This window comes from Papilio polytes, unplaced genomic scaffold, assembly GCF_000836215.1.
Source record: "Papilio polytes unplaced genomic scaffold, Ppol_1.0 DF822178.1, whole genome shotgun sequence".
NCBI classification, from domain to species: domain Eukaryota; kingdom Metazoa; phylum Arthropoda; class Insecta; order Lepidoptera; family Papilionidae; genus Papilio; species Papilio polytes.
The window spans coordinates 3,009,696-3,021,864 of NW_013527026.1; the positions used below are offsets into that span (position 1 = coordinate 3,009,696).

Genomic DNA, 12,169 nt, shown 5'->3' on the forward strand with positions numbered 1-12,169 from the left:
AAAGGTTCCGGTATTAAGCAACGACAACCTCAAGTTAAGCCACCTCGCTCCCGCTCTCCACCTAGGAATCGACAACGCCGAGCATGACTCGAGGCCCTTTCGTGGCGGCTGTCTGGTACAATATCAACATATTTGGCGCAATCTGGGGGCACCCAACGAAATATACAAAATGTTAGACGGGATTCGTATCCCCTTTATACTAAGGCCGCCACTATTGTACCCGAGCAACATAGTCCTTGCGAAATATGCTACGAACAAATCAATTCTAATGTCGGAACAGATAAACGCTATGGTTCGAGACCAAATTCTCGAAGAGGCGGAGATTTCTCCGAGTTATTTATCAAAGTTTTTCCTAATACCCAAGCAGGATGGGACTTATCGCCCAATTTTCAACCTGAGGCAATTAAACAGCTTTGTGAAAATTCGGAGATTCCGTCTGTTCAGCCATTTTCGTGTACCCACATTTTTACAGGAAAAGGACTGGATGGTGAAACTGGATATAAGCCAGGCTTACTATCATTTACCAATACACCCTCAGCATCGCAGATTCCTCAGAGCCAGTTACAACGGGACGCTGTACCAAATGACCTGTCTTCCATTCGGACTGTCGTCAGCTCCGGGACTTTTTGCAACTGTTACCAACTGGATCGCAGAACATCTAAGGAAACAAAACATTCGCTGCGTGGTATATCTCGACGATTTCTTGCTAGCCAATCAATCCTTCGAGACTCTCCAGGAACAGGTGGCATCTGTAATACAGCTGCTGCAACACCTAGGATGGAAAGTCAACTTCAGCAAATCTGTTTTGGTTCCGACCCGACGTCTAGAATTTCTAGGCGTCACTTGGGATACACTGGCCAATTCCAAATCTCTGTCCGAACCAAAATGCCAAACGCTACGCAGTGCATTACAAAAACAGATTTCGCTTGGCAAGTGGTCTCTCAGACAGGCCCAGTCCCTAATGGGAAGACTCAGTTTCGCCTCGTTTGTCGTCCGCAGAGGGAGGCTACATTGTCGCACAATACAATACCACAGTCGGCATCTCCCAACATCTCAACCGCGCCGACAGTTCACAATACCGGAACCGGCTCTTGTCGAGATGAGATGGTGGATGAAGGCAGTGTCCAGCTCGTCACCACTGCATGCGGAACCAATTGCATTTCTGCTGACGACCGATGCATCCGAGATAGGATGGGGAGCCCAACTAGGACAGATAAAAATGTCTGGACTCTGGACAGAAGCCCAGAAGTCTTGGCATGTCAACTGCAAGGAACTTTACGCCGTTCATGCTGCAATCTCACAAAACCAACACCTATTGAAGAACTCGCACGTCCTATTGCAGACAGACAATTGCACAGTCATGGCCTACATCAACAAAGAGGGAGGAACGAAGTCGAAGAAGCTCCTGCACCTGACACGTCGGCTCCTGGAACTCTTGGACAGTCAAGAGGTGATTTTAACGGCAAAGTTCCTTCCAGGTCGTTACAACATGGAGGTGGATGCACTATCTCGCAACAAGAGGAACCCAGAATGGCACCTTCTTCCAGCAGCGACGAGGAAAATTTTCGAGAAGTGGGGTACTCCGGAGGTAGACCTATTTGCCTCCAGGACCGCTCATGTAGTGCCGGATTATATTTCGGTAGACCTAGAGGACAGACAAGCTCTATTTCACAATGCCTTTCTCAGACGTTGGAATTACCACCTCGGATGGTTATTTCCACCACCAAATCTTATACCTCAGGTGCTAGCACATCTCAATACAGCCAGCGGTCAATACATCCTTATAGCTCCGTGCTGGGAAAAAGCCTTCTGGAGAGCAGACATACAACAAAGAACAGGTCTAACGCCGTACCGAATACAGGACCTACCACGGGTATTGATCGATACGAGAACGGGACGCCATCCCCCGGATATTCGCAACATATCCTTGGAGGCATGGCTGATACAAGGTGGGCGGATCTTGTAGCAGATTGGACAACTGAAGAAAAAGCCTTATTACTAATACTAAGTAGCTGGAGGAAATCTACGATGAAAACCTACATGGCAGCATGGAGCAAGTGGAAGAGTTGGTGTTCACAGCAGTCTCTTGACTTCAGATGTGCAGAGCCGTCGGTAGTCGCCAGGTATTTGGCTTATCTCCATAATACTGAGGGCCTAGCATACCGGACAATATTGGTTCATAAATCTGCTATTTCTACGCTTGCAAAATCTAACAATCAAGATGTGTCATCCAATTTTTTAGTCAGGCAAACTCTAAAAGCTATTTCAGTTGCAAAACTTAAAAATTCTAAACCGCCTATTTGGAATCCTAAAACTGTTTTAGATTATCTTATTTCTAAAAATTCAGATGAACAGAATTTATATCAAGTTTCGAGAAGAGTCGCAATTTTGCTTTTGCTTGCATCGGGTCGGCGAGTACACGACCTCACCCTCCTTAAAATCGGGCCGGAGCACCTAATGGATGAAGGAGATTCTTTGATTTTGTGGCCGGACTTTGGTTCAAAAACAGATACGGCTGAACATAGGCAGTCGGGCTGGCGTTTAGAGCCACATCCAGAATTAAATTTAAATATTTTATATTGGATTCGTATATTATTAAAAGTATCAGAGCAGCGACGTCGTGAAGGAGACTGGAAGGAATTATTCATTTCAACAAGAGGAGTGTCTAAGCCAGCCACGAGAACTATGATTGGAGGATGGGTTAAGAATGTGCTGCGAGAAGCAGGCGTGGAGGCACCTCCAGGTTCCGTTCGTTCAGCAGTCTCGTCATTAAATTGGATAGAGAATTACACAATGGACCAGATACTCTCCACTGGCAATTGGAAGCAAGAACATACATTTAGAACATATTATCACAGGCAGATTAAAGACATGGAAAGGAAGACATGTAACTTAAAGGTTTCCCTGTCAAAATATTTCAAATCAGTATAATGGATTTGATTATTAATATTAATTTAATTACTACAAATAATATAATTTTTACCTATTGTGGTTTCTTCTACATATCTGTATTAAGTAATTTTCACATACCTAATCTAACATTACACATTATAGCATCAATATAAGTTTTGTACCAGGAGAAATCAAACGTTTCACTCAAGATGGATTCCGGATATCGATGACGGAACAAATAATAGAGAGTTTTACCTACCAATAAAACTTACCTATTATTTTTCCTTGAGATATCCGGAATCCAGATAACTCCTACCTGGTACTTACGCCGCATAATGACGAAAGAAAGCAACTCGAGCCCTGAGCTGGCGACTGAGCGCCTCAGGGGGAAGTTGACACATCGGGCGCTAGGTGGCGCCACTGACATAAGAGAGGGACTCGCTTGACTAGCAAACACAAGGAAAACGGAAGGCTACACTCAAGATGGATTCCGGATATCTCAAGGAAAAATAATAGGTAAGTTTTATTGGTAGGTAAAACTCTCTATTAGTGAGAATCTATAAATGGTATGGTATCATAATAAATAAACTGAAAATATTACAACTTAGTTTGTCTTTATTTCTTATAATTTAATAATACATCTCGTTATTATAAAATTACATGTATGTTACACTTTTAACCTTTGCACTAATTCATAACATGTTAGGAAGTTAACAGATAACAGTATATATTTAAATGATTTTCATAAGGACTTTTATAAGAATCTTCCGAAATTAAATTATTCCTTTTGACAATGGTAGCAGGCGCAGGATATAGCCGATTTAAATATTAAATTTCTTTCGCCATCTAAGCAGAGAACTTTTACTGGAACCTGAAATAAAACAATTAATTGCAATAAATGTATCTTATAATAAAGGGGAAAATTTACAAAACCGTCGTAAGACCTGTCATGATGTATGGATCTGAATGTTGGGCAGTAAAAGCGACGGATGAAAGGAGGATACATGTGGCGGAAATGCGAATGTTAAGATGGATGTGTGGGGTAACACGATTGGATAAGATACGAAATGAGTCTATTTGAGGAAGTTTGAGAGTAGCCCCAGTGGTTGAGAAAATAAGAAGTAAAAGGTTAGAGTGGTATGGGCATGTTACGAGAAGGGATGAATGGCATGTAACAAGACGGACGTTACTTATGTATGTGGAGGGGTACATCGGTAGAGGTAGACCTAGAAAGAGATGGATGGATTGCGTGAAAGGTGACATGTTAAAGAAGGGAGTGATGACTGAGATGACGGATGATAGAGTGACGGAAACCCGGTGCGCCGACCCTAGGAGAGTAGGATAAGGCAGGGGAGATGATGAAATGTATGCATACTATGCCCACGCTAACCACGTGAAATTGCAACTTACGTCTTCAGACTCCATAATATTACAGCACTGTCCCAGGGATGTGACTGGATGCCTCTTAAACCCCAGCATGATACTTGGCAGCGACCAAGACTCGCAGAAGCCACGGCAAGCGTTTGTAGTTATTTTAAACTCGACGCAGTCTGGAATGCTGATGTTTCTTGTATGACCTGAAACGTTAATTTCAAATTCATGGAATTTTTCAACCATAATCACTGTTATAATAATAGCTACCAATCCGCAAGGAGCTAGGGCCTTCTCACCTGCTTACTTAGGTGCGAACTCTGAGATCCTCGGCGGAGACATGCATGAGCTGACTTCGAATAATAATGACTAGAATTTAAAGATCATACCTATTCTATGGCATCCAGGTTTCTTCCAGGATTCTGCAGCCAAAACATGACTCAAAGATATCAAAAGCATTAAACTCCATAGAAGCATGGTTGATATTTGTTTCGACTGCTTTGTCTTGAATAAAAAAATCTGTTTTTCATTGGTTTATATAGGAGCTTTTGCAGGAGTCGTAAACTTTTTTTTGTAGGCACCATTGTACAACATGTGATATCATTTTACACATTTCAATAATACCTAAGTAATTAAAAGGTATCGTAGAATACATTTGGAAAACAAGAATCTAACTACATTAAAATAGTTAACGCCATGGTAATAACAGATATTTCTAGTGTCGGATAGATAATCCTAAATGATTTCGGTGATAGAAAAAAGCAAACCTTATATTGGTACCTACCTAGCATCTCATCGGCTATTTTTTGTTTATCGTTTCGTAATGATCTTGCCAATTTTAAAGTGAACAAAAAAGGTTTAAAACAACTGGCAAGTGAAGAAATTCAAATAGCGATTATTTACGTGCCGTTAAGTACATTATGTTAAATCTACGACATTTCTAACTCAATGGTGCAAATGCAAAATAAGACAAACGAGCTGAGAGAAATGTTACTATAAAAAACTTCTCAACATTTTATTCCTCATATTATATAGTTAGTAAATATTTATGGTATTTGTGCTGGTTCATCAGATGTGCTTACTTAATTATTCGGATGACACATAATTTGATTGGTTAACTGTAGGAAGTAAGTAGTAACTGTAAGAAAAGTTAGTTAAGTAGAGATTTTTGTTTACATACTCCGTTGCCTAGCAATTTAATTGAACCTTGTAGAAACGAAATGGAAATACCTGACGATTACAAAATATTATATCTTTATAAAATTAAACAGTATGATGAATGTCTCAAACTATGTGAGGAAGTGTTAAAAGATAAAAATGATCGTATGATAGAGTTTATTCGGATGCGCGCGATGACGATACAAGTGAAGGTCGCAGCAAACGCTTACGACGAGGTTGACTACTTCACTTATCAAGATGAGTTGACTTCTACCGCCGTAGCGAAAACACCGAGACCTGGTACTACATTCGATAGGCAAATTCGGACAGCATATCAGACATCAACGAACGTAAGTGCTATTATTTCATGTAGGTTTCGCAGTGCGGTGATGTACTCAATAATGTTTGTACTTATCAATGTTATTTTCAATTTAGAAAAGGGTGAGCACTGCTGCCACTATGAAACCCGGAGGTAGTGCGGTGACGGCGCGAGCTCAAAGCGCGAGGACGGCGTTGCGGTCAGCGGGGCGTGCCTCGCGAGCCGCCACTGCCCTTGCTGGCGGCCCATCTCTCAATATGCCTATATCCCTCAGGTTCCTATCCAAGGAGGAGACGACGTTTTCACCAGCTGCTAAAACTTTATTTGAATACGTGTATTACTGTGAAGGAGATGTTCGAAAGGTAAACAACAGAATTTGTAAGCATTGTACCATTGATCAAGTCATGTTGTAAAAGGTATCAACCGCTTAAACAGCAAGGTAACTTATATACTATATAATCATCTAATTCTTTTAACAGCTTTGTTAATTTTTTTGGCATAAACAGGCTATGGACGTTGCATTTCAAGCACAAAAGAGAGACAATTCTTCGGACTGGTGGTGGAACCATTCCCTGTCAAGATGCTACTACACTCTGGGAATGTTTAGACAGGCCGACGACTGCCTACGTCGTGCACTGAAGCAAAATAGGCATTTAAGCGTGTATCTTCGATTGATAGCTATGTACGTGGCTTTGGACCAGCCTATATCAGCACTGGACATATGTAAGCAAGGGCTTTCGGTATTTCTTGAGTGCACGCCCTTATTAATGGAACAAGCTAGAATCAATGAGCAGATGGGAAACTCTGCTGTGGCAGTTAAAGACTTCAGAATGGTAGCTATACAGGACCCTTTCAACATGGAGGCCGTTGCGAGTATCGCAATGCACAACTTCTACAATGACCAACCCGAAATAGCAATGAGATATTACAGGTAACTATTTGTTCATAAGTTGTTTGTTAATAATTATGAAATATAAAATTGGTAAGTACCTATCTAACTTAATAAATATTTCAGACGTTTGCTGGCAACAACTCCACTAGGTTCCGAGATTTACAACAACCTTGGCTTATGCTGTCTCTACTGTAGTCAATGGGATCTCATTTTACCATGTTTTCGACAAGCTCTCTTCTTTTCTACAAGCCCTAGTTCAAAGGCCGATATTTGGTTTAATCTAGCACATGTAGCTTTGGTACGTTTTTGACGGTTTGGCGCCCTATTTTTAATATAATGTCCATCATAATTTAACTGTAACTAGTATAATTTAACTACATCGTTATCATCACTTCAGAGCTGTTTTTTTTGATAAGTTCTAAGGACTAAAGTGGTTCTTTACATCCTCTATCGAAACGGTTTAACAATTCTGAAGGCGATAAAAATATTAACAACTAATCCTTTAATTAAGCTAAACGAACGAATATTGTAACCTTAGTTACTGGTTTTGTTTTTAGTCTACTGGTGACATGAATTTGGCGAGAAGATGTCTACAAGTGAGCCTCGCAATTTTAGAAAAAGAATACGTCCGCCAAGCTTTAACAACGTTAGAAGCCAGACTTAATGCTCGGAATGAAAATATTGAAAATTATAAAACCTATACATAAAACTAGATTGCTGCTTAATTGTAACCCTTCCCAGCGTGTTCACTGTCACCTACTCGTATAATGTAAAATGTTACAGGCAGTTTATACCTAGTCCATGCATTATCTGTCTTAGAGCACTAACACTTCTTGTTGACCTAGTGGTTCTTATTTATTAAGTCCCGAATACACAAAGACCTAATCATTCAGTTTAAGGTTCATAGTAATGGATGATTTTCGACAAATTGTTTTATAAAACAAAATGAGACACGATTGATCGTAAAAAATAAAAATACAGAACACCAACAACAGTTTATTACAAACACATCAAATAATCGTTAATAGAGGGATCAAACAATTCCATGTTACGGATATCTTCATATTTCAAAGCAGCAAGCGAGTCCAAAATCGGTTCAGGGTGAGAGCGTTGTAATTCAAAATTTGTAATCTCTTTAGCTTCGACTTCCAGTGGTATTCTTGCCACGTGTCGCATTTTCACCTGAATGTATATTAAATTAACTTTAGTGAGACATTATTATAATTAATTATTAACGGCTATCATTCACGTCTATTTTACTACGCTACCCGACGCTACACCGGAGAAAGCCCAATAATACTCGCCCTGAAGATGGACCCTCAATGGGTTCGAAACTAGTCGGTTCCGTCACCGGAAAGAAAAAAACGCGAGTGATAGCCGTTAAATATGTGGTTTGAAGTATAGATAACTAAGAACTAACATGAATAAATTACAACAACCCTAAGAAGCAACCAATAACTAATATGGTACGTTAAAATCGTACCTTGGAATTTTTCTGTTACTTTACTAAGACAGAAACAGTTAATATCACCTATTAAAATGAATACTAAAATGTTAAATAATATTTATATACATTATCGTTGTCATTAATGTTTCATACTAGCCTGATCCATCGTAGATTTGGGGATCCCGATACTTTCCCAGGAATCAAACCCCTTCGGTATTATTAGTGGTTTGTTGAGGTTTACATTTTTTTCTTTTATCACTACACCGTTTCCGAATGCTGCGTTGTGTAACATTTCCTTGACTCTGCGCATTAGCTGTGGCTCTTTTGACGAATAGAATATTAAATGGGCGTCGTTTATTAACGCCACACATCTTAGAGTTGAGCAAATTATTTTTTTTATTTCACTATCTGTAAACAGCAAATTTTAATTAACAAATGAATTTAAAATATATAGATTGTATTATGACATTTAGTTGCCAAGTGCTTACGATATTGGTTAATAACTAGAATAACATGAATGGCATAAGTACATACTTAGAGCTAAATATATAATTGTTATTTCTCTCACCATAATTGTTAAATAAGTCATATTTTCCGCCTATCAATAGTAAATCCTTTGAACTGCTTTTTTCAACATAAGGTTTTAAACAATTGACACACGTCTCAATTGTATTCCAAATAGTCTTAATTTTGCTTAAATCTATCATTACTATAAAGTAGCTTTTACTGTGCAAAGGGACAGAGGTTAAAACGTTCTTCAATAATTCCAGTTTACCGCCATACTCCCAAACATGGCATATTATCTTCTCCAACCCTTGTTTTTGACCAGATTTTCTACCGAATGAATATTCTAACACAAGAGTCTCACGAGGTGCTTCATTTTTTTCAAGAAAGTTAGAAATAAGAGTTGATTTACCCTAAAACAAAGTTAATAAAATGCAAAACTTATATCGGCATTTTTTTTACGTTTTAAAAACACATTTTTATAGTAGATATCATGTTTTCGTCGCAAAACATTAATGTGTGTTAATGTTACGACGCGTAACAATTCTATAGAGCTGCCCGTTGCTTGCTGGTTTCCCTGTAACACTACGTACTGACTGCATGTATGCTCGCCGTGTAAGTATAACATATTACCTATGTACATATTACATCAAAAAGTAAAGCGTCGGTCAGTACGCACATTAATAAGAATATCGATACTTTTATTTCAGAAAAAGAAGGAAAGGGGTGTAGTTGTAATATATATGTTACTACAGAAGAGACTCCGTATGACTACTAAAAGAGGTTAACTTTACTTACCGCTGATTTACTACCAACTGCAAATATTGTTCGCGAAGTATCTTCATTGGATTGTGTTATAATTTTGTCGACAATTTCGGTTGCTTTATCTAAGAGAGTAGCCATTTTATAATATTTGTAGGATTTACCTTGCAGTAGTTTGTAAATCGAGTCTTGGGACCGTTTTGTATTTGTTTGTCATGCGTTACTAAGCTACAAAAATTGTCATATGTTAACCTGACACTACTTACGCCAAACGAAGCGCAAAGGTGGCATTAAATCATGAATGTAGATTACTATCAATGTTTTAAGTTGGAACAAATTAACTAAAGATTAATTAGTTTCAGTACAGTTCATTCTGTTATATACAAAGGTACAGTGGGGTTTGCATACATTCAAAGGTCTTAAATACCTTAAAACGAAAGTGTCAGTAATAATTGTAATCTAAGGTTGTAACAGTGGCCTAATCAACATTATACAATAGTCAGAGATATGGTACAGGTAAAGCACATCCTTATTTAGTCACAACATGGATAGAGCCTTGTATATAAGAGTGGATGAAACCCAAATCCATGAGGTGTAAGGCAATGTTTGTGTAACTGGAATACCACTGGTATGTCATGTACAATGTATATAACAAGAGGTTTTCTAAAGTTGTGTTCACATATGGAATTTTAAATGAAAATACAAATATTTGTCATGAGATCATCATTATATTAATTATAAATATATCACACATCAGCTTTACAATTTGAATTTAAAAAATGTCTTTAAATAATTATTGTCACATACAAACAAACATCTACTTTTGTATTTTTTTGATTGATAATTAAATTATTTTAATAGTAGGCAGGATACATAATTATGAAGCTTCACTGGAGGTGAAAGTGTTTAAACATTACTTTTTCCAGCACATGCAGAAATTCAGCAAGCTCTTTATATTAAACACTTTTGAAACAGATCCTGAATGTAGTTGAAATTTCAAATTTAGGATGCTTCAGTTATCACTTTTCTTTCCGAACATCATGTGAGGTAACACTTAGATAATGCTTATGCAATGTTTAAGATATCATTTTTCACAATTTTTAATCTCAATTTTTTTCAACTGAATTTCATTATTAAGTGTATGTAAAATGTCTTGAAACCTCTGTCTTAAGGCCATATTTTGAAGACCTGAAATTTCTAGTTGTGTTCTATGTTTTCTCAGCTTAAGTTCTTCGAGTTCAGCTGTGAGTTGTTGCACTTTCACATTTTGAGTAGGACTATCACTAAAATGTTGGTGCTGATTCATATTACCACTGACTGAAGCCACTGTAGTGTTTTTATTTATTACTGGTGTGGCTATATTGCTAGCCATTTCCAGGGAGCTAAACATTTCAGACTTGAATTGAGTTACTACTTGTTTTCCTTTGTATTCAGATCCTTGAACAGAATTCGAGTCTGACATCTGATCGTCACATGCTGACATTCTGCTGTCTTCTTTATCAATAGTATCATCTTCTGCATCACTATCACTTACTGTCCCACCAAATATTTCTTCGAAATTAGACTGGTTATTTGAGTTTTGTCCTGCTTTTGCAATTGGGTTTTTCTTTGGCTTAGGTTTATTTGATAATGCACTTTCATTCTTTGAACTGTCATTTTCTTCCTTTATAACTTCCCATGTTACACTAACAGCTTCATTATCTGCTCTTAGAAGCCTCTTAACTTCTTTTTCAATTTCTGGAGCTTCTGCACACTTTTTTTTTAAAGTTTTTCTAAAACGTCTTCTTCTGATGTTTTTTGTTGGTGGAGTAATACCATGTGGCCAAAGAAACTTTTTGTCAACTTTAAATGGATCCTTTTTCTTACTTTTGTTGGGTAACTCTTCTTCACTTGTATTGTCAATTTCTTCTTTACATATCATTATTTGACATATATTTGCAGTTTTATAAACACTTTTTCTATCAATTGTTTTTAGTGACTCTGTTATGGTTGGCAAATCCACAATTTTAGCATGTAATAGCCAATGATCAAAACGTACCTCCCCATGTCTCATGTCATTTTCTAGACTAATAGAAAGTCTATTTTTAAAATTCTCGCCAGATTTTATCAATTCTTTCAATGATTTAGCTGGTTCGTCAGGAAATCTCATGATAAATTGACTTTCTAATTCAACTGGATAGTCTGGTTCTTTTTTTTCTTTATTCATTTTAGGGATTTATATTTTCTTGTAACAAATATATATTTTATTGTTTATTAAATGTTCTAATTATATTCTAAACGTAAATGTAAACCGTGATTTTAATAAATAAATTTGGTTTGTCGGCGCTACCCTGTTTTGTATTGAACTAATTTATATTAAGTGGAGGCTCGCATTTCCTGAATTTCAAGGGTTATCTCCAGTTTTTCTTCTTTCGCTAGCTTTGTAATACATTGGATAGTAACGAAAAAGAAATAGCAGGTTCTGATTCTAACTTAACATTGACTTTTGACTTTTGAGTGACATTCGAAATAATAAAATGACAATGACAATGTCAAAATTGACCAAACCCACAGAGCTTTTCTACCACAGAGTAGTACACTATATCATCGTTTTATTAAGTCACTCTGAATTTATAATTAGTGACATAGTCTTTGTACACGACCGTTGTTGTTTGGATTGGTTGGTTGTATTTTTGTAAATATTTGAATTCATTATTACTGTTATATAAATTAAACTTATAAGAATTTAAATTTACAGTTTTGAAAGGTTTCTTTTTAATTTCATCGAAATGGATAAACGTAAGTGTTCAATCTATGTGTGTATGCTATCGGCTTGAGTAATCTG

General features: G+C 37.4%; 6 protein-coding genes across 7 annotated transcripts in view; 3 read left to right on the top strand and 3 right to left on the bottom strand.

Moving 5' to 3' along the window:
• Positions 1-7,339, top strand: part of LOC106106421 (tetratricopeptide repeat protein 8) — an 8,803-nt gene extending 1,464 nt beyond the window's left edge. The window contains exons 2-6 of the mRNA XM_013286999.1: positions 5,477-5,771; positions 5,857-6,102; positions 6,247-6,671; positions 6,756-6,930; positions 7,190-7,339. Coding sequence (XP_013142453.1) covers positions 5,484-5,771; positions 5,857-6,102; positions 6,247-6,671; positions 6,756-6,930; positions 7,190-7,339 — 1,284 coding nt within the window. The 5' untranslated portion in view covers positions 5,477-5,483. The remainder of the gene's footprint in view (positions 1-5,476; positions 5,772-5,856; positions 6,103-6,246; positions 6,672-6,755; positions 6,931-7,189) is intronic.
• On the top strand, positions 7-3,090 carry LOC106106759. The gene has a single exon (XM_013287407.1). The coding sequence runs from the start codon at positions 778-780 to the stop codon at positions 2,929-2,931; it is 2,154 nt and encodes a 717-aa protein (XP_013142861.1). The 5' UTR covers positions 7-777; the 3' UTR covers positions 2,932-3,090.
• Positions 3,666-4,797, bottom strand: LOC106106760. Its single transcript, XM_013287408.1, has 3 exons — positions 4,653-4,797; positions 4,303-4,469; positions 3,666-3,763 (listed from the first exon to the last, which is right to left on the bottom strand). The coding sequence occupies exons 1-3, from the start codon at positions 4,738-4,740 to the stop codon at positions 3,671-3,673; spliced, it is 348 nt and encodes a 115-aa protein (XP_013142862.1). The 5' UTR covers positions 4,741-4,797; the 3' UTR covers positions 3,666-3,670.
• Positions 7,340-7,592: 253 nt separating the features above from the next.
• LOC106106707 (cytoplasmic dynein 2 light intermediate chain 1) lies at positions 7,593-9,733 on the bottom strand. The gene is made up of 4 exons (XM_013287342.1): positions 9,382-9,733; positions 8,648-8,996; positions 8,237-8,487; positions 7,593-7,814 (listed from the first exon to the last, which is right to left on the bottom strand). Exons 1-4 carry the CDS (start codon positions 9,484-9,486, stop codon positions 7,632-7,634), a joined length of 888 nt encoding a protein of 295 aa, XP_013142796.1. The 5' UTR covers positions 9,487-9,733; the 3' UTR covers positions 7,593-7,631.
• A 27-nt stretch (positions 9,734-9,760) lies between these two features.
• The window catches only part of LOC106106705 (kinectin-like), a 5,819-nt gene continuing 3,410 nt past the window's right edge, over positions 9,761-12,169 (top strand). Inside the window, exon 1 of one of the 2 annotated variants that reach the window (XM_013287337.1) lies at positions 9,761-9,861. Coding sequence is in view for 1 of the 2 variants with exons in the window: in XM_013287336.1 (XP_013142790.1) it covers positions 12,114-12,123 (10 nt within the window). In the remaining variant the exon portion in view is untranslated. Of the gene's footprint in view, positions 9,862-12,082; positions 12,124-12,169 lie in introns of those variants that run through there. The other variant, XM_013287336.1, reaches the window with a different exon arrangement.
• LOC106106706 (transcription initiation factor TFIID subunit 7-like) lies at positions 10,136-11,974 on the bottom strand. Its single transcript, XM_013287341.1, has one exon. It carries the CDS (start codon positions 11,549-11,551, stop codon positions 10,430-10,432), a length of 1,122 nt encoding a protein of 373 aa, XP_013142795.1. The 5' UTR covers positions 11,552-11,974; the 3' UTR covers positions 10,136-10,429.